General features: G+C 40.4%; 3 protein-coding genes and 4 non-coding genes across 11 annotated transcripts; 1 reads left to right on the forward strand and 6 right to left on the reverse strand.

Moving 5' to 3' along the window:
* Positions 1-1,605: 1,605 nt before the first annotated feature.
* Positions 1,606-7,216, reverse strand: allc (allantoicase). Of its 3 annotated transcripts, XM_066677660.1 has the most exons (11): positions 7,032-7,216; positions 6,866-6,916; positions 6,625-6,712; positions 4,061-4,180; positions 3,852-3,937; positions 3,625-3,757; positions 2,868-3,023; positions 2,540-2,613; positions 2,356-2,464; positions 2,124-2,251; positions 1,606-1,963 (listed from the first exon to the last, which is right to left on the reverse strand). In XM_066677660.1, exons 1-11 carry the CDS (start codon positions 7,119-7,121, stop codon positions 1,793-1,795), a joined length of 1,206 nt encoding a protein of 401 aa, XP_066533757.1. In that variant the 5' UTR covers positions 7,122-7,216; the 3' UTR covers positions 1,606-1,792. The 3 variants fall into 3 exon arrangements, with proteins under 3 accessions (XP_066533757.1, XP_066533758.1, XP_066533759.1); XM_066677661.1 differs by lacking the exon at positions 6,866-6,916 and having other exon boundaries at positions 1,607-1,963; positions 6,983-7,045; XM_066677662.1 differs by lacking the exons at positions 6,625-6,712; positions 6,866-6,916; positions 7,032-7,216 and adding an exon at positions 4,405-4,514 and having other exon boundaries at positions 1,607-1,963.
* Positions 7,217-8,690: 1,474 nt separating this feature from the next.
* Positions 8,691-13,414, reverse strand: rps7 (ribosomal protein S7). The gene is made up of 7 exons (XM_066677474.1): positions 13,343-13,414; positions 12,626-12,709; positions 12,257-12,328; positions 11,038-11,181; positions 9,760-9,824; positions 9,190-9,340; positions 8,691-8,803 (listed from the first exon to the last, which is right to left on the reverse strand). The coding sequence occupies exons 2-7, from the start codon at positions 12,698-12,700 to the stop codon at positions 8,726-8,728; spliced, it is 585 nt and encodes a 194-aa protein (XP_066533571.1). The 5' UTR covers positions 12,701-12,709; positions 13,343-13,414; the 3' UTR covers positions 8,691-8,725.
* On the reverse strand, positions 8,939-9,159 carry LOC136702870 (small nucleolar RNA SNORA73 family). Its single transcript, XR_010803974.1, has one exon. It is a non-coding gene; the product is annotated as a small nucleolar RNA SNORA73 family (small nucleolar RNA).
* LOC136702868 (small nucleolar RNA SNORA73 family) lies at positions 9,466-9,686 on the reverse strand. Its single transcript, XR_010803972.1, has one exon. It is a non-coding gene; the product is annotated as a small nucleolar RNA SNORA73 family (small nucleolar RNA).
* On the reverse strand, positions 9,909-10,128 carry LOC136702869 (small nucleolar RNA SNORA73 family). Its single transcript, XR_010803973.1, has one exon. It is a non-coding gene; the product is annotated as a small nucleolar RNA SNORA73 family (small nucleolar RNA).
* Positions 11,667-11,887, reverse strand: LOC136702867 (small nucleolar RNA SNORA73 family). The gene has a single exon (XR_010803971.1). It is a non-coding gene; the product is annotated as a small nucleolar RNA SNORA73 family (small nucleolar RNA).
* Positions 13,415-14,763: 1,349 nt separating the features above from the next.
* rnaseh1 (ribonuclease H1) lies at positions 14,764-19,511 on the forward strand. Of its 3 annotated transcripts, none has more exons than XM_066677091.1 (9): positions 14,764-14,875; positions 14,999-15,195; positions 17,065-17,186; positions 17,285-17,434; positions 17,534-17,633; positions 18,590-18,644; positions 18,747-18,831; positions 18,964-19,088; positions 19,256-19,511. In XM_066677091.1, the coding sequence occupies exons 2-9, from the start codon at positions 15,065-15,067 to the stop codon at positions 19,340-19,342; spliced, it is 855 nt and encodes a 284-aa protein (XP_066533188.1). In that variant the 5' UTR covers positions 14,764-14,875; positions 14,999-15,064; the 3' UTR covers positions 19,343-19,511. The 3 variants fall into 3 exon arrangements, with proteins under 3 accessions (XP_066533188.1, XP_066533189.1, XP_066533190.1); XM_066677092.1 differs by having other exon boundaries at positions 14,768-14,875; positions 15,091-15,195; XM_066677093.1 differs by having other exon boundaries at positions 14,855-14,875; positions 15,082-15,195.
* The last annotated feature ends 262 nt before the right edge of the window (positions 19,512-19,773 follow it).

A 19,773-nucleotide genomic window follows, 5' to 3' on the forward strand; every position in this document is an offset into this window, starting at 1 on the left:
AAACATTCATTCATTATCTGAAAGCACTTATCCAGTTCAGTGTCACAGTGGGTCCAGAGCCTACCTGAAATCATTTGGTGCAAGGCGGGAATACACCCTGGAGAAGGCACCAGTCCTTCACAGGGCAACACACACACACATACTCACACCTACAGACACTTTTGAGTCGCCAATCCACCTACCAACATGTGTTTTTGGACTGTGGGAGGAAACCGGAGCACCCGGAGGAAACCCACGCGGACACGGGGAGAACACACCAACTCCTCACAGTCACCCCAAGCGGAACTCCAACCCTCAACCTCCAGGTCCTTGGAGCTGTGTGACTGCGACACTACCTGCTGTGTCACCGTGCCGCCCATGAAAACATTCAATAGAACGTAAATTAAATGTTCAGACTGAGAAATTCTATCGCCTTTTTTGTCTCTATTGTCTTAATATACATGTCCTTTTTGAATTTGATGCTATCAATGCTTGATGCTTGATGATTCCCAAAACTTGGGGTGGAACTTTAAAAAAATGAGTAAGGCTGTGTAATGCTACAAAATGTAAATTATGTTCATTGGTCAGTGACATTCATTCATTCATTATTTGTAAGCGCTTATCCAATTCAGGGTCGCAGTGGGTCCAGAGCCTACCTGGAATCATTGGGCGCAAGGCGGGAATACACCCTGGAGTGGGCGAAAGTCCACACATTCACTCACACCTACGGACACTTTTGAGTCGCCAATCCACCTGCAATGTGTGTTTTTGGACTGCGGGAGGAAACTGGAGCACCCGGAGGAAACCCACGCAGACACAGGGAGAACACACCAACTCCTCACAGACAGTGACCCGGAGCAGGAATCGAACCCACAATCTCCAGGTCCCTGAAGCTGTGTGACAGCGACACCTACCTGCTGCACCACCGTACCGCCCGGTCAGTGACATAATTTGGTTTAAAAAGAGCATCTCAGAGAGGCTGAGGCTTTGGAACCAAGGATGGGGTGAGTTGCACCACTCTGTGAAAGACTGAATGGGCAAATAATGAAAAAACTCAAGAATCATATTTCTCCAATAATAATAAATAACTTGGACTTTAAAAACAGACATGTTTCTTTAGTGGAAATCATTGCTTGGGCTCAGAAATGCCTCTGAAAACCACTCTCTGTGAACACAGTTCATTGTTGCATCCACAGCTGACAGTTAAAATTGCTGCCACCTTCTTTGGGTCTGAGCTCATTTGAGATGGACTGAGTTGAAGTGCAAAAGTGTCCTGTGGTTCAGCAAATCAATTAGAAATTCTATTTAGAAACCATGGATGCCACATCCTCCTGGCTAAAGAGAAAAGGCAATATCAGGGAGTTTTTCACTGCACATCATTACTAATTATATGCAGACCCAGCAACCAATCATCATTCATCACTTAACACACCATTTACACTATTTCACCAGCAGCAAGAGAAAGAAATCAAAATGAAACTAATCAGTGTTTACCCACTGCCCTTTCTCGTTTACCATCTCTGCTGCTAGAAATACAACAATAGATTTAAACAATTATTTGACTCAAGTATCTTATTAAGCAAGTTTTACTTGTACTGTGAAGTACAATAAAACCCTGCTCTGACATTCAACGACGAAGGGAACAATATTCACATGTGAAAACTCATAATGTACATTATGTACTGAGTCAAAACACCATAATGGTACAATTTGGTTATGAAATAGTGTAGCAAAGATTGTTCTGTTTATCTAGTCTTTAATTCATAAAGTCATAAAAGAACATGACATTTTATCTGTTTCAAAACATATAAGGTTATAGTTTTGAGGTTGGACCAAGATTAGTAGAGTTGTTGTAAACTGGATGACCCCATAGCCTGAGTCTACTGACTCCTCCATCAGGGGCTATGGTCAACCGCACATGAGTAACAGGCCCCGACTGCAGCACAGAGTTTCTGGAATAGATGTGTCTGAAATGAGGCTTGAGCTAGAGAAGAGAAAAATAATATAAGATACTTTTATGTGCATGGTGTGCTAAATATGAAATTGTGATGTTAGCTAACATTAATTTAAATACACTCCATAAAATAGTTTTTTATTTTTAAAGCACACTTCAGCTTAAAGTTCTACCACGACAGATGACATACTTTCTGAGGAGGAAGAAGAGTTCTCCATCTGGTGACTGTGCCACTGCTCCATTTCTCGTATATAAAAGTCTTTTCTTCTTCTGGGGTTAAACGGCAGGCCTCAACTTTACACGAATCTGGGAAGTTACCTTAACATTTAAACAACAATATGGTGTTACATTAATTATTAGGTAACAGTAAAAATATCAGCTAATCTACTTATAGAAATGATGATAAAATGTTGTTAGTGTACCTTTAAAATGATTAGTGTCTATCTCAATTTTATTGATCTCCCCTAGATGCCCAAGTCTGAAGATGGCCCACTCAAAGCCAGGGACCTGCAAGATCCCCCTCTCATCCACCTGAGGATCAGACCAAGTGGTGAGTATGTGGCATTATTTCTAGTAATCAGGTGACTATAAACTAAGCCATTGTACTTTTAAGACTTGTGGACGATCCAATCGCCGAGCCGTCTCCCACCCATCGGCCATGTTTTCAGCCCTCCCCAAACCTGCAAAAATGCAGATGGGAATGTTTCATATTTTTTGTGCTATGCCTCATAATCTTCTTAATGTTAATTAAATAGCACAAGTTTCATTTTAATATCAGTGACAGCAACAATTCCAGTGAGATTATTAGTGGATTAAACTTGAAAGCAGTACTGTGTTTTGACTGCCCTCTGAATTATACAAAGCTGGTCAAATGAATTGTTTAACTCATGTGTTGGTGCATGTCTAAGCTCAGTAGAACAGCTGATCCCAGTACCGATCATGTTGCGTGGGTGACCAAAATGTGCATCACTGTATCCCACACACACTCCACCGTTGACCAGAGCAACAAGATCCACTTCCTCCTGACTGGATACGGTTGACCAGTCTCTCTGACCAACCCCATACACACGCAGTCTTGCAATACCTCCATCTGCTCCCAGTCAATAAAAAAAAAATGTTTATAGTTTCTCTCAATCAGGAAAATGCACAACTATGGGATTCGCAATGTTAGCAACAAGCTAGGGAAGTGATGTATATTTACATAGCAGCTCAACATATTATTTCAGACTGAAGAGGTAGGAACACTGAAATACTGACAAGAAAATCATTTTCATACAATTTTTGTTTTTTTGTTATTTGATGACAAAAACATAAAAGCTATTCCTTGTTATTAGACTGATATTAACTTAAACAAAATTGTAGAAAGCTACCTGGACCTAAATGGATCTGATACTATAAAGAAACAAATATCCTAATGTTACAATCACCCAGCACTGTATGTCACATCACTACCTGAATAATGTAGGTAGGATGTAAAAATTCAGATGTTGCAGCTGCCCAAACTAAACTAATAACATGAAAAAAACATGATATAAACCCACAATTTTCTTATTGGTTTAGCTACAAAATATATATATAATGTATACATCTAAAGTAAAATTTTCACGTACATTTTTTGTTTAGCGTAATAAATGGTTCAAATAAACTTTATCCTGAAAACTTGAACCTGTAACATTGAAATGACGTGTTACCAGGATACATGTTGAGGCGAATGTGGGTGACTCTTTTGGGGAATGTCACATTGAAGTAGTTGTGGCATGAATCAGCGTATCCAGGCCTCAGCTCCGTCACTCGTACAAGCTCATCCCAGTTCTCTGAGTGAAGCTGGCAATCAAAAAGCCAAGTCCATTCATTTTCCATTCACTTGCTTTATAGGCCAGCTGGCCTGTGTTAAGACATAATAGATGTATTGAGTTACCTGTGATACAGCTTCAAACTGACTTTCTGTGGCAGCCATTCCTGTACGATCACCATCAGGTGTTAAGGACGGAAAAGACAGATCATCTGAAACACACACAAGGAATATAAGAGTACATTCCACCCAACTGCATTAGTTGATAGAGTAAAAATTTTTGAATTATTTTATTTATAGTACCAAACTCAGCTCTTATGGGTTTCCGTACATACCAAGACAAGCAGCTTGAATAGAAATAGAAGGTGCATAATTTCCTGTGAAGTATGACGTGTCCACATCAAATCCATGAATGACACCAGGAACTCCCAACTGCACAATGCACCAATCATTGCCTTTTACACAGACAAACCCACATAAACAAACACAGGACAAGAGAAAACCCTCTAAATACAGGTATATCTCAATAAACTAGATACAATTATTAATCTAAAAGTTAATTTATTTCAATTCAAAAATTTAAATATAATTTTAAATATATATATTTAATAAAGAGATGTTCATTCATTATCTGTAACCACTTATCCAGTTCAGGGTCACAGTGGGTCCAACTGCCTACCTGGAATCATTGGGTGCAAGGCAAGAATACACCCTGGAGGGGGCGCCAGTCCTTCACAGGGCAACACAGACACACACACTTTTGAGTCACCAATCCACCTACCAACGTGTGTTTTTGGACTGTGGGAGGAAACCGGAGCACCCGGAGGAAACCCACACAGACACAGGGAGGACACACCAACTCCTCACAGACATTCACCCGGAGCAGGAATCGAACCCACAACCTCCAGGTCCCTGGAGCTGTGTGACTGCGACACTACCTGCTGCACCACCGTGCCACCCCTAAAGAGATGTTGGCCTATTGAAAAGTATGTACAGTATTTGCACTCAGTACTTGGTCTGGCTTCTTTTGCATAAATTACTGCATCAATGCAGCGTGGCATGGAGGCGAACACCCTGTGGCATTGCTGAGGTTGCTTTAATAGCAGACTTCATCTGCATTGTTGGGTCTGGTGTTTCTCATATTCCTTACAGTACCCCACAGATTCACTGAGGTTTAGGTCAGGTGAGTTTGCTGGCCAATCAAGCACAGTGATGTTGTCGGTATTAAACCAAGTATTGATACTTTTGCCAGTGTGGACAGGTGCCACATTCTGCTGGAAAATGAAATCTGCATCACCATAAAGCCTGTCAACTGAGTGAAGCATGAGGTGCTCTAAAATTTCCTCTTAGACAGCTGCGCTGACGTTGGACTTGATATAACAGTGGACAACACCAGCAGATCACATGGCTCCCCAAACCACCACTGATTGTGGAAACTTCACACTAGACTCCAGCAGCTTGGATTGTGTGCCTCTCCACTCTTCCTCCAGACTCTGGGGCCTTGGTTTCCAAATGAAATGCAAGATTTACTTTCATCTGAAAACAAGACTTTGGACACTGAGCAACAGTCCAGTGCTTTTTGTCCTTGGCCCAGATAAGAAGGTTCTGCCGTTGTCTCTGCGTCATGAATGGCTTAATAAAAGGCGACAGTTGTGGCCCAGGTCCTGGATACGTCTGTGTGTGGTGGCTCTTGAAGCACTGACTCCTTCCAGTTTCACAGCAGCAGTCCACTCCTTGTGAATCTTCCCCAAATTTTTAAATGGCCTTTTCTTGACAATCTTTTCAAGGCTGAGGTTATCCCTGTTGCCTGTGCACCTTTTTCTATCACACTTTTCCTTCCACTCAACTCCATTAATATGCTAGGACACAGCAGGAGGGTGTCCATGACTGTTCTCTGGACATCTGTCAAGTCAGCAGTATTCCCCATGATTGTATGGCCCACTGATTAACTGATTGACTATTTTAAAGGCTTGGGAAACTTTTGCAGATGTTTTTGTTGATTATTCTAATTTTCTGAGCTAATGACTTTTGGGTTTTCACTGGCTGTACGGTATAATCATCAACATTAAAAGAAATAAACACTTAAAATACATCACTATTTGTAATGAATCTATATAATATACATGTTTCACTTTCTGAATTGAATTATTGAAATAAATTAACTTTTTGGGCGGCACGGTGGTGCAGCAGGTAGTCACATAGCTCCAGGGACCTGGAGGTTGTGGGATCGATTCCCGCTCCGGGTGACTGTCTGTGAGGAAGTTGTGTATTCTCCCTGTGTCTGCCTGGGTTTCCTCCAGGTGCTCTGGTTTCCTCCCATGGTCCAAAAACACATGTTGGTAGGTGGATTGGCGACTCAAAAGTGTCTGTGAGTGTGTGAAGGACTGGCGCCCCCTCCAGTGTGTGTTCCTGCCTTGCGCCCAATGATTCCAGGTAGGCTCTGCACGCACTGCAACCCTGAACTGGATAAGCGTTTACGAATGAATGAATGAACTTTTTGATGATATTCTAATTTATTGAGTTGCACCTGTATCTTTCATAAGATGTCCTTTAATAGAGTGGTGGAGATTCAAAAAAGGCTCCATTTTCTATGGGGTTTGTGAAGCTGTGAGTACACTAGATCCCTGTGCACCTTACAGAAAACAAATTCATTCATCTAAAATCTGTCTGGATATGTTCAGACAAATTGTTCATCCATTTGAAATAGTTTGAAGAGCTCTCTTCCTTCATTTTATTTTAATTGATTTTCAAGTTGAGTAGAGATTAAGATTTTCTTACCAGAATTACTCCACACTTGAACTCAACCAAGCCAGTCAATGATAAGATTGGAAATAAGGAAATATTGTCTGAGTTTAAATCCTACAGGGATATTCTTCCTATGAAAGAAAAAAAAACATACCTGGAATTCTCTTTCTCCTCGTTTCCCAGCCATCCATCCATTTTCCAAACTCTGTGAAGGCTGAAGCCAGGAACATCGGAGACACCCTCTTCAAATCAGTGAGTCAGAAGAGTAATTAAGCCTAGTTTTTACTGTATTTTCTTTTTAATCTTATATTGTACCTCAAGGATTAGGTTTAAGTGTCCACAATTTTCCCCACATTTCTACACACACACATTATGGACAATGTCTAATGGTGTACCTTCAAGAGATTTTGAGCAGGAGCAAACCATTCATCAGTTGCAAAAATGACCTAAAATAATCCAGAGTATTATATTAATACAAACTGATTAGGAAAAAAAAAGCCACTAGCACTGACAGAATTATCGTGTGCTGAATACACTGTTGTTACGATGGTCGGTTTTCACCTTTCCTCCAACTGTCTCACAGGCCAGGTCGTTGAACTGCAGAAAATCTGGTTGACTGGAGTTCAATTTCACAGCTGATCGGTTTGCCATCTTCAGTGCGAAACGCTGTATAGAAATTTGACGACCTCAAAGATTTATGAGAGAGAAATGCTTCAGAAAAATGCTACCTGCTCTTACAGAGTTTGTCAGGTGGACAGACTGTTTACTGAAAGGTCGAACAGAGCAAAGTACACAGGCTCAGAGCTGTTCTCAGAGTTAGACAACAGCATGTGTGCCTGTTGTAGCGCAGGAGGAGCATATTTATAAAACCTTTTATATTCCCCCACAAAGGTTCTGCTTGCAATAATTTTTAACAGTTGCTCACAATAATCACTCTGTGCACATTGTTACTTGAAAGTGTTCATTGTGTCCTTAGAGTTGAGATATGTCTTAACTGGTGCTGGAAGCACATTTGTATTTTCACAGCCCACACAAACCAACTTATCACTTACTCAGATGAAGCGTTTAAGTACTTATAGTTTGTAAAGTAACAGTGACACCATATCCAGAGTTTGCAGAAACTGCTGCCAAGTTACACCCTTCTGTTTCACTAAATTATTTAAAAAGGGATCATGGAAGCCATGAGACCTCAGACTTTATATTTAAAGGACTACAGACACTAAAGTTTGAAAGTGTCTGTGTCCAAAACTGTGCCCTATTCACTATATAGTGCACTATTTTGTGGTTTCACCATTTTGTAGTAACCGAGAACAATTTTCAGAGCACTCAATCTCGATGCACTGCAAAGGTATACAACCCCATTTACACCTGACAAGAGGAAATCCATAATGCAGTGCAGTTGGATAAAATCCTGCATGAGTTAGTGTCCTAAATAATTCACTACCCTCCCAAACTCAGTCCTGTTTATTAGTGCACTGTATGAATAATATGGAGAAGAGTGAATTGGGAGCAATTTCAGACACAGCACTAATGCTTATTTTCCAGAGCACAACCAGGAAATCTCACAATCTTCCTGTAACGTTTGACATCCCTGCATTACGTCTGGTTTTATCTTGAATTAAGTCAGTGACGCAAGTCCTATAATTAAATTTTGCATTAAAAGATGACATATACCCACCCTCAGTGGTAAAGCCAATTTACATATCAACTTGCGAGACCATTTAACAAATAGAACACATGGATTTGTTTAATTCAAAGCATAGCAGGCCACAAGCTGGGTGTCAGGGACGTACAAAAGCTTTACAGAGAATCAAGCTTAGTGTCACACTCCCTTCACTCAAGAGTTGAGTTTCATTCTGGATATCATCTCAGTTTTAAGCAGTAAATGTAAAGATGCGCTCCAAACATTTAAGCATAAAACTTAAAATTAAGCCTAACACTTGCAAAATCTTAGCTTATTTTGCATGCAGTAACTAAAAGAACTGCTGAGATTTCCCTTACTTAAATTTTGTGCACTGCATTAAACCAGAATGAATGCCTAAGCTTGTGGTGAACAATAAGACTAAGACATCTGGGTGCATCAAAAGTTGAGGGTCAAAGCCAAACAGAAAGTCACAAATATGAAAATATTAAGAACCCCCTAGAGTTAAATGCAGCAAAATGCTCAGCTGAAAAAAAAAAAAAAAAAAAAAAAAAAAAAAAAACTCATGATCGTGAACATGATGGTATACAAAGTTTATTTTGCCATCTGCCCTTTACAGTTGGAATTCTGGGAATTCAAATACAACATCTTTGCCTGTGAGCTTCTTGTACACACCAGAGAAAGTCTCGACCTGAAAGAGATTTTAGAAAGTCAGTATAACCACATAAACACTAGTACACATCACTTAAATTGTTATTTCTAAACTGGTGAACAAAAGACTTTCCTTCATAGAAGCATAATCACAAGCATGTTTATGGAGAAGGACGAATGTGCACTGCATGGTTTACCTCCCCAGTCACAGCCTGAAAGGCACTGAGAAGATCTAGGAATATACAGGACGCTGCCCTCACCAGCTAGAAGCCGGGGACATGCATGCTATCCAACGTCATGGAAAGGGACTGTACGTCATGGCACTATTGTGCTACGCTCCCATACGCCACACGGACAGAGCCATATGAGAGCCAACTCACAGGGTGTCCACGTTGGTAGTGTGTTTGGCTTATGAAGGATACTCACTTTGTGTTCTACATTGTTTTGCTGTGCCTTGTCAAGGTGGACCTTGATGAGCCGACTGCTGTCCAGTTTCACACGAATCCTCTTGCCAACAATCTCACTGGGGAAGACCAGGTCTTCAAGGATGGCATCGTGAACAGCAGTAAGAGTTCGGCTACAGAAGAAAAATCACAATTAAACACAGGCACATCAACATTACACATCTATAACTAGCAAAACTCAATAGTTAGACGTCTAACTGATGCTAGGAAGAGACTTGCAAAGGGAGTTACAGGTTAAATTTGTACACTGCATGGTTTACCTCCCCAGTCACAGCCTGAAAGGCACTGAGAAGATCTAGGAATATACAGGACGCTGCCCTCACCAGCTAGAAGCCGGGGACATGCATGCTATCCAACGTCGTGGAACGGGACTGTACGTCATGGCACTATTGTGCTACGCTCCCATACGCCACACGGACAGAGCCATATGAGAGCCAACTCACAGGGTGTCCACGTTGGTTTGACAGTTACCGACAGCATGAGCAAGGTGCCAAAAACAGACATTTGCCACCAAATAAAGCCAGAGACTTACCTCCTGGGACGCTTCTGCTTGTTCTTTGTGCGGCTTTTCCTTGTGGGCTTGGGCAGGATTCTCCTCTGCAAGCAAACAAACTCATTTTAAACTCATTTAAATGAAAAATAAAAATAAAAACACCCCGCCACACTTAGAAAACACTTTAGTAATGTGCACTGCATGGTTTACCTCCCCAGTCACAGCCCTGGGGCTCTGAGAAGATCTAGGAATATACAGGACGCTGCCCTCACCAGCTAGAAGCCGGGGACATGCATGCTATCCAACGTCGTGGAAAGGGACTGTACGTCATGGCACTGAAGTGCTACGCTCCCATACGCCACACGGACAGAGCCATATGAGAGCCAACTCACAGGGTGTCCACGTTGGTCAAGTTGAGCAATAACAATCTTTGGAAAGCAAGATCACCTTTTCAACTAGAGTGCTTTACTTGGAATCTATTACATACACTGTGTATAACTGCATTATTTACCAAGATTCACTCAACTCAAATTCAGGTTGAGACCATTCATAAAACATTTAATTTACAGAAAATGCAATGATAGACCTGCTCAAACTAGATACTTATCTTTAAGCTAGTTTACACAAATTCTAATCAATTTGTATAGTGCTTTTTGCAACTGATGTCACAAAGCAGCTTCACAGGACTCCAGTAAAGAAGTTTTAACATGAAGTGTAAATATCCATCAGGAGAGCAAGCCAAATTGAGAAAGGCTTAATGTTGTATACTATGTGATGGTTCCTCAGACAGGGGGTTTAAGCCTAGTCCTGGACTACACCACAGGTTGAGTTGAGTTTATACTGGAAGGAGAATATAGCCCAGAACTAAGCCAAAATATGGCTGGGCAAAACAGAAAAATGGAACTTCAAACAGTGGTGGTCAATCAAGTGGTGGCTTTTCTCCAAGACATTGAAAATTTTGGGCAGCTAAAATCTTTGACCATGCCAAAATTAATAACTGTAAGGCAAACCCCTAGAGAACCAGCAGATTGCTCACTAGGGGTACTGGAAAAAGGGGACTACTAACACTGAAATTTCTCAAAGTGGCTCCATGGGTCCAGGCACAGCTTTGCAGTTTGCATACATGATGCTAAGATGAGGGTGCATATATGTGGGAGGGCAAGTTGGCCAAAGAGTTAACCATTTGCTCACATGCATTTTAAAAATAAGGTTCGTCCAGCAAAATGATTGTATATGAACACTTTAAATAAGCAAAAGGCAGATGTTGCTCAAAGCATGGGTTTCTAGAGTTGCCAAGGCATGTGAAGTTCTCCTTACCTGTGCAATGAAGACAACATGCTTGCCACTAAATTTCTTCTCCAATTCACGCACAAGCCGCACCTGGATCTTCTGGAAAGACTTCAGCTGGGGCACAGGCACAAAGATAATGATGGCTTTCCTGTTACCACCAACCTCAATTTCCTGAAACAAAAAGTTTCAGTTAACCACCTTTCACACGTTCTTGAAACATCCTTACAAGGCTACATTCAGAGTACAAAAGTGACCGAAACCTGATTGTGATTTTTTTTATGAGTTCTATTCACACCACGTGGCCTATCTGACATCAGTTTGAGCAGATCACACAAAATGCTTTGTGAGCGCAGAAAGGAAAAGTGTTTCATATAAAGCACTTATTTTGAAGACAGACTGAACTGACATTTTACTGCAGTGCTGTATGACAAAACCAATCCTTTCTTCATTCCAAATAAGCACTGTTAAACAAGTAGTCTAAAGAATATTAAACATGAATTGATGCTTCCTTTAATTGAGGAGCAAGTTTGTTGGAGTTAAAAATTGGATTAATACGAAAGTGGCCAAACCTGATTTTTTAAAAATGTGATTCAATTTGATTTTCGATGTTCACACCACAACATGCCTCACATGAAGTAGCATAAAGGCATGGCTAAAAATGTGCACTGCATGGTTTACCTCCCCAGTCACAGCCTGTAAGGCTCTGAGAAGATCTAGGAATATACAGGACGCTGCCCTCACCAGCTAGAAGCTGGGGACATGCATACTATCCAACGTCGTGGAAAGGGACTGTACGTCATGGCACTGAAGTGCTACGCTCCCATACGCCACACGGACAGAGCCATATGAGAGCCAACTCACAGGGTGTCCACGTTGGTCATGTATCATTTAATTAGGGCTGGCATTAACTAGGCATTTCCTTATTTTAGCAGAAAATGCCTTGTTAAAGCACAACCTCATCAGAATTGTGAAACACTGATTACAAAAAAAAAATAAATGTCTGAGAACAAAAGTGGCAAACGCCACATTTTAATTGAAGAAACCCAATACAAAAATAAGCTTTACATAAGAATGGGCCAAAAAAATAGTCAGAGCTAAGAAACTGGTATCAAAGTGGTCTGTTCAGAAACTAGTCAATAAAAAAAAAAATCTGAGCACTTTATATATCAACTGATTTAAGACTTTTAAATTCTAATTTTCATTTAAATAATTAAAACCTTGCTCCAAGACTAAGGTCATTCCTGACCTTTGCAGCTGTGATGTTGAGCTCCCTCAGCTGAGCCTTCAAGTCGGAGTTCATCTCCAGCTCAAGAAGAGCCTGTTACAGGAGGAGAGGGGAAAAAATACATTTATGGCACACTTATCCATAGAACATGTAGTCTCCAAGCCTGGATCTGAAGTGCTTCTGCCCAATATATTTTACAAATTCCTATGCTGTAACATGCATCATCTTAGAAGCACTTGCTACAATTCGTTCAACCAGTGGGTGTCTGAATTGATATACAGATGTAGAAAAAGATGCTCTAGGACAAAACCTTGAACTACTACTGTGGTGAAAAGTAGTATTTAAGGAAGGCATCACAATGCAATAAAGATTCATTTATCACAGTCTTACCTGGGAAATGCCAGATTCAAACTCATCTGGCTTTTCGCCGTTAGGCTTCACGATTTTCGCGCTGGTACTGAACATGGCCTATGTCTGCAACGAAAATAAAATAAGAAAACCTTTATTAAGCGGTTCTGGGTAAGGTAGTATCAAGTCTCCCTCAACTCCCCTAGTTGCTTCTGTGCTTGAGCCAGTCTTATGAGATAGAGCTAACAGCAAACTGATTATTTACGCCCGTTGTACATATTTTCATTTCCATTTATTAAGTCAGCTGCAGTAATAATACTTTAAATATAGCAGATTTTTAAAGAGATCTCTACAAACTTCTCTAACGTGTCTAGCTTTTTGCGTGGCACCGTTAGCACAACCCGCTAACGTAGCTACCGTTCAACAGAATATCAAGTAACTCCGCATACAATTTTATCTAGATAATACGAAAAAAGAGCCTGAACATCTCACCGTTCAACCTTTACTCTCAAAGAGAAACAGTGGGGAACAGGCCCGAGCCCCTCAGCCCTCTCCACCTTGAACACTAACACACGTCGCCTAGCCATCTCTCAAACACAAAAATACACTTCTTTAACCTGCCATCCACAGCTACAAACATTTTCATCTAACGAATCCCCGTATATTCACTCCAAATAGCCCTTTGAAAACGACATAAACCACCCATTTTAAACATTTAAACACATTATCCTCTGGACTGCTCACAACCAACTAACCCACCTCGGTCAACGACGGCCAGGGAAGAGACCGAACTCTCGCGAGAACCCGGTAAAAGCGCGGCGCACTCGAGCATCATGGGAAGAAGAGCGATCACGCTCTCAGCCAATAGGAGGCGTGTTTTTTTATCTGTGCCGAGACTAATGGCGTTAGAAATAAAACCAGGATCAGCTGGAGCTATAAATTTTAATGGAGCCGTTTGTGTCAATACCCCTTCCGTTCATGTGGACTTTTCTGTATTGATTCTTTTAACTGTTTTAATGTTATTTTATCCACACTCTGTATTCCACAAAGCATGATTTCTCAGTTTAGCCTGATTACTTACATCCAAGTCAAGCCTGTTCAATAGGAACAACGCAGAGAATTTATTGGTCAGTTCTTTGCTGTATCTGAAACAAGCAACCTGAATAATGTATTCTTGCTGTCTCACAAATCAGTGTTTTAAAATTAAGGTGTATATAATTGAGTTGTGTTAGAGACATGCTTTTATAAACAGGAATATTTAAACACAGGACACCAGTACACCCAAAGTGCCTGCCAAATTAATTACCACTTTGAAGATATTGGTGCAGAAAGCAGGCAGCATTTATTCAGGTATTCGTTTCAGGGATGACTCAGCACCTTCCTCCATCAGAATACTGCCTTAGTAGACAACAGAGAAGTCCTGCTTTGTGGAACAGCCGCCCTCCAGGATTTATCAGTTAGCTGGATAAACTGACCTCAAATCAAATGTGTTCATTAGAAAAAGTAGGAGACATTCCTATTGGGCAATCCTCAACCCTGGGCTTAAGTAGACCACTCATAAATCCTGGGGGTATTTCAGAAAGCAGGGTCTGTTCCACAAAGTCAAAGTCAGACCTGTCCTGTAGAAAAAGATCAGATGTACAATCTATTGAACAGTTCTCAAATCTGAGATTTGGGCTACTATACGTTCTACGCTTCAAGATTTCTCAGCTAGCCAAGCCCAAAGTCCATGCAGCCAGCTCTTGTTCTACAGGGTTGTGCATTCAACAGCTGACCTGTCAAACTGAAGAATAGTTTGAATTAAATTAAGCATAAGATATATTTAAAATGGTTTAAGTTGAATGTTTGTTTTACTTAAAGTACTTGGAAATAAGACTAAGTCTCAAATAGATGTAGTGCACACTGTGAGTCAATTTACTGGCTACTTCCAAAAGAGCTCTAAAGCTGTGCCTTTCTTGGTTCTTGACACAAATAGTTTTGTTCTGTAGCTGAGCCTGAATGTACCGTAGTATCCTAAGATCTGGGGGAGCCCAGGAGATGTTACTTTAAACACATACACCTTGCATTACGTTGGGAACAGGGTGTTATTTGGGACTCAGACTAAGTAACTCACTACTTTTAGACGGTTTTCCAGTTGTCCAGAAGAAGGCGCTCACGTTACACAACTAAACGACTTAAACCTGAAGAAGAAGAAGAAGAAGAAGAAAGGTTTTTGTACAGCATTCCAAAAAAAAAAAAAAAAAAAACACCAACAAATCCACACACACCAGCGGCGGCTCCGACTTCTGAAACGTGTGTTAAGTTTATATCAGTGTTTTTGAGTATAGTTTTCTTTTACTCGGGTCCGCTGAGAGAGCCTGTGCAGTTAGTTTCTTGTTTATAACATTGCCTTATGCGCATGTATTGTGTGTGAAGTGTATATGAGAGGTTAAAGCGTGCTCTCTAGAGTAGCTGGAGATGTGTGTGTTGTGAGAGGAGGGAATGCTGAGACTGTCCAGTCTGTGCAGGTTGGTCCGCAGGGCTCTGTCCGTAAGCGCCGAAGAGATGGGGAAGAAAGGGAGCTTCTTCTACGCCGTGAGGAAAGGCCACCATCCCGGAGTTTACCAGACATGGTAAGACCACCTGCTCCTGCACAAAGACGCTTTTCTGGTGAAAATACTGGTCAGTATTTACTCAAATCAGCACTGGCCTAATCAGACAAAAGACGATTTTTTAAAACCAATATTATGAGAGCAGTTTAAATCAAGCTAAATATAAACAAATACTAAGGGATTTGTTTTATTTTAACAAAACATGCTGGAATCCTTAAGGTATGTTCTCTGCCCACAGTTCACATTCACACATCACACACATTGTTTACTGTTCATATACACACTCTAAAAATAAAACATTGAGTCAACGTAAAATAATCAACGCAACTTTTTGCGACAGTCTTTTGAGTTGCGTCAACTTCTGGTAAAATAACATTGATCCAACAAAGTAATTAGAGTACGGTGAATTCATTTTTCAGAGCATTGGGTCAACGTGAAACATCAACGCAACGTTTTGCGACAGTCTTTTTGAGTTGTGTCAACTTCTAGTAAAATTACAGTGATACAACAATGTGTTTTGTACAGTGAGTTACTTTGACAGTCATAGTAAAACGCATTTTTATATCACATGAACTTAATAAACGTCACCATCAAAAGATATGGGCGGCACGGTGGAGCAGCAGGTAGTGTCGCAGTCACACAGCTCCAGGGGCCTGGAGAGTGTGGGTTCGATTCCCGCTCCGGGTGACTGTCTGTGAGGAGTTGGTGTGTTCTCCCCGTGTCCGCGTGGGTTTCCTCCGGGTGCTCCGGTTTCCTCCCACAGTCCAAAAACACACGTTGCAGGTGGATTGGCGACTCGAAAGTGTCCGTAGGTGTGAGTGAATGTGTGTGTGTCTGTGTTGCCCTGTGAAGGACTGGCGTCCCCTCCAGGGTGTATTCCTGCCTTGCGCTCGATGATTCCAGGTAGGCTCTGGACCCCCCGCGACCCTAAATTGGATAAGCGGTTACAGATAATGGATGGATGGATCAAAAGATATTCAACAGTATGATTACTTTTATTCCGTACTGTGATCATCTCTCACATACATGAAACAGTAAAAAATATGTATTATGTTTACCGTATAAATGTCACAGTTATAAGGCTCCATTTCAGTCAATTGAGTGTGAGACAATTTAAACAATGATGCAAGAACATGAGAACATTCATAAAAACAGTAATAGAAACTTAACTTCTCTCTCCTCCGTTTCCCTCTCCCTCTGTTTAACTTGTTGTGCCTTAAGTCTCAAAGCGAGTAAATAATTAAATTACAAAAGCACCCGAGGGTCATAAAAGTGTTCTTAGCAGTTATAACAGTCTCTTACAGAGTTAAGGAAAGCTAGCCGGCTAATTCTGCTTATATCCACCAAACACTGACCATCAACACAACAGAAAAACGGGCAAACCTAAACACACCAATAAAATAAACCCCTTTGGGTCATGACAATGCCTTATCCAAAATAAGGTGTGTGGGGAGCAAACTGAAGCAACCTTCTCCGGTAACATTCATATTGTCCGAGTGGGCGGGAGAAAGCAAATGAATGAGAAAATGGTGTTGTCCAATACAAATAACTGAGTCGCCAGAAAATGATTTTTGCTTTTTAGTATTTAATGGAATATACTGAGTTCAGGTTTGTCAGGAAATTGTGTTGAAACAACACTTATGGTAATAAAACACCACATGGATATAAAAACTCTACAAAAATCATTCAACTACATTTTTTATCTTAAAGCAGTGCATATATTTAAGTATTGGCTAAAGGCCACTAGAATGACTTTTTAGAGTGTAAGATGGGTAACTGATAGATGGGAAAAACAAAGGATCATTACTTTCTAATGTTGCTAAAAAAGAAAAAGCAGCTTTAGAGGAATTAATGTTTTGATACTGATTTTCTGTCCTCTTTTTCCTAAAGGGATGAATGCAAGAATCAAGTTGAGAAATTCCCACATGCACAGTATAAAAAGTTTGCTTCTGAGGAGGATGCTTGGGGTTTTGTGAGGAATGAGGGGACAGGAACACCTTTAACTTCAGAGGGTATGTGAGATAATTGAATCAGCTCTTAAACAGTGGCTCAATGATCATCCCGTCAGTCATTCAGCTTTAAGTGTTGCTTAAAATTACGTTTTCTGTAGTTGACCCCCCATTGCAAAAAAGTGTTCCGGCTGGATCCAAACGAACATGTGATGATAACAGTGATGATGGAACAAGTTTAAAGCGAGTGAAACTCTCTCAGCCAAAGGCTTCATCTGCTGCAGCCAGTACGGATGGGTTTACTTACATGGGTAATGTATCCCTGTTATCGTTTCTAGTCGTTTAGTTACAAGAGGTTACACATAAATCTCACCACAGTAGAGCAGCCAGTGTAAATCTGTTTTTTGTAGGAGATGCTGTGGTGGTGTATACAGATGGCTGTTGTTCGTTCAATGGCAGGAATGGAGCTCGTGCTGGGATTGGAGTGTACTGGGGTCCTGATCACCCTCTGTGAGTTATGAAGTTTAACAACACTTGTTTTCTGGTTGGTAAGCAGAGGTTACCAATGCAAGTTCTGGCTTAAGCAGTGCTGTCATTTTACTAGCAATCCTAATTACTTAATAGTGGTCTGCAAATATTCTAATGCCTAAAGCAATACAGAAACATTAACAATTAAACTTGCTTTTATATTGCTGAGTATTTGGAACATATTGCTGCATACACATGCACTAGGCTTGTGCAATATTGACTTATCGTTTAAAAACGTGTTTAATTATAATATTGCCCAGAACAGATGATCAATCGATTAAAAATGTTTTAAAAAATCTTAAAGCCTTTGAGTGGCGCTGTTGCGTTTCATCATTGGCAGAACTCCTGATGCATATCTGAGCTTTTTGAAAAGGATGTTTGTGTGGATTATTAAATTATGAATTCACTTATATGTTTATTTAAAACAGGAATAATTTGTTTTCAATGATATGAACAATGTCTGAGTGATATATCTGTGTACCCAGAACTGTAACTAACTCCTTGAAAGCGACCTCTTCAATTGTGCTCATTCAATCAGCTCATGTCTCACCATTCTCTCTCTTCCCACTTTCCCACCCACACACAGATAAGAACACAGGGTAGTTCCTATATACCCCCTACTCAATCACCGTCCATGAAAATGTAAACCAGTCTAGTGAAATGTAGAGAGAACACCGTGTGAAACTAATATGCCCAAAATCATCTGAACACCCTCCAATGTAATATAATCAAAATTAACTTCAGTGCATGTTGTCAGAATGAAAGATTGTATAGCCACGATTAACCAGTCATATCTCAAGCTTTTTTTTTGTTTGTCTGTGAAATACATACTATTCTCTGACAGTCTTCTTTGTTGCTGCTGCAATGATGCAGTTTCATTGCAGTGGCCAAACCTGACTTGTTTTTGTCAGAATATTAATGTATTTGATGTTCTGCAGTAATGTTGCTGAGAGGCTGTCAGGAAGACAGACAAATCAAAGAGCTGAACTGCAGGTAAGAATAAGTTTACCATGAATGTGGCACTGAAAGAATGCACTGTTAAACTGTATTTTTCACTGCTCTTGCTTGTGTTGTTGATAATTACTCATGGTTCAGGCAGCCTGTAAGGCACTGGAGCAAGCCAGAGACATGAATGTCAAAAAGCTTGTGCTCTACACTGACAGCAAGTTCACTATTAATGGTAGGTATTTTGTGCTATATGAGCTCTAATATTGTAATAACCTAATTGATCTTCATACAGACATGTGTACGAGGAAAACCTGAGATATTAATTTACACTGAATTCTTATGTCCCTTGAATTGCTCTGCAAAGGGATCACAAGCTGGGTGAAGAAATGGAAGATAAATGGCTGGAAGCTCAGAGCAGGTGGAGAAGTGATCAATAAAGAGGACTTCCAAAAGCTTGACGAACTTAATGGAGAACTTGAGGTTGTTTGGGTATGTTTCCTGATGTCTGGTCAGTGTCATCACACAGCATAGGCATGTAAAGGAATATTAAAAGCTGTAGTTTTCTGTGGTGCACTTTTAATGCAATACAGTTTAATCTTATGTAACCATTTAAACTGAATGCATTTCAATCCCTTTATTATATCTTTGGATTTCAGATGCATATTGCAGGCCATGCTGGCTATAAAGGAAATGAGGAGGCAGACAGACTCTCCAGAGAGGGAGCAGCCAAATCGGAGTGTTAGTTGGAGAGCGCTATGCTATATGTTTATCTTATTGGCTTCATATTTCTGAGGCTGTTCAGAGCATGTTGTTAGTCCATAATGGACAGAGAAGCTTGTGCATGTTTTTAAACTTTGATTAAGACCGCAAGAATTCTTCCCAAATTTAACTAAATTCCGTTTGTTATAAATAAAGAGCTTATATCCATGGTTTGCTGGATTTAAATTGTGAAGTTTGTCTACATGCTTTTTTGGATTCAAAAAGTAAGGTTAATGGATACAATTATTAATCAACCCTTTTTAATTTTGATTCCCAATGAGTTTAATCTCCAGTCCAGTCTCGATATGGCTATAACAGTATTTTCCCCATTTTTCACCAATTTTCATACCTTACATTCACACTAGATGGCAGTGAAGGCTATTCAATGGATAAGTGCGGCGGGAAAAGACCTTTG

The sequence above is a fragment of the Hoplias malabaricus genome, chromosome 7 (assembly GCF_029633855.1).
Source record: "Hoplias malabaricus isolate fHopMal1 chromosome 7, fHopMal1.hap1, whole genome shotgun sequence".
Lineage (NCBI taxonomy): Eukaryota > Metazoa > Chordata > Actinopteri > Characiformes > Erythrinidae > Hoplias > Hoplias malabaricus.

Excerpts from the sequence above, each read along its gene's own strand:
- rnaseh1 (XM_066677091.1), top strand. The coding sequence starts at position 15,065 with ATGCTGAGACTGTCCAGTCTGTGCAGGTTGGTCCGCAGGGCTCTGTCC. Across the intron at positions 17,435-17,533 it reads GGATGGGTTTACTTACATGG|GAGATGCTGTGGTGGTGTAT; the intron begins GTAATGTATCCC and ends TGTTTTTTGTAG. Across the intron at positions 19,089-19,255 it reads GAGAACTTGAGGTTGTTTGG|ATGCATATTGCAGGCCATGC; the intron begins GTATGTTTCCTG and ends TTTGGATTTCAG.
- allc (XM_066677660.1), bottom strand. The coding sequence starts at position 7,121 with ATGGCAAACCGATCAGCTGTGAAATTGAACTCCAGTCAACCAGATTTT. Across the intron at positions 6,713-6,865 it reads CTGCTCAAAATCTCTTGAAG|AGGGTGTCTCCGATGTTCCT; the intron begins GTACACCATTAG and ends ACTGATTTGAAG. Across the intron at positions 3,938-4,060 it reads TATTCAAGCTGCTTGTCTTG|ATGATCTGTCTTTTCCGTCC; the intron begins GTATGTACGGAA and ends TGTGTGTTTCAG.
- rps7 (XM_066677474.1), bottom strand. The coding sequence starts at position 12,700 with ATGTTCAGTACCAGCGCGAAAATCGTGAAGCCTAACGGCGAAAAGCCA. Across the intron at positions 12,329-12,625 it reads TTGAATCTGGCATTTCCCAG|GCTCTTCTTGAGCTGGAGAT; the intron begins GTAAGACTGTGA and ends CTCCTGTAACAG. Across the intron at positions 11,182-12,256 it reads TCAACATCACAGCTGCAAAG|GAAATTGAGGTTGGTGGTAA; the intron begins GTCAGGAATGAC and ends TTTTTGTTTCAG.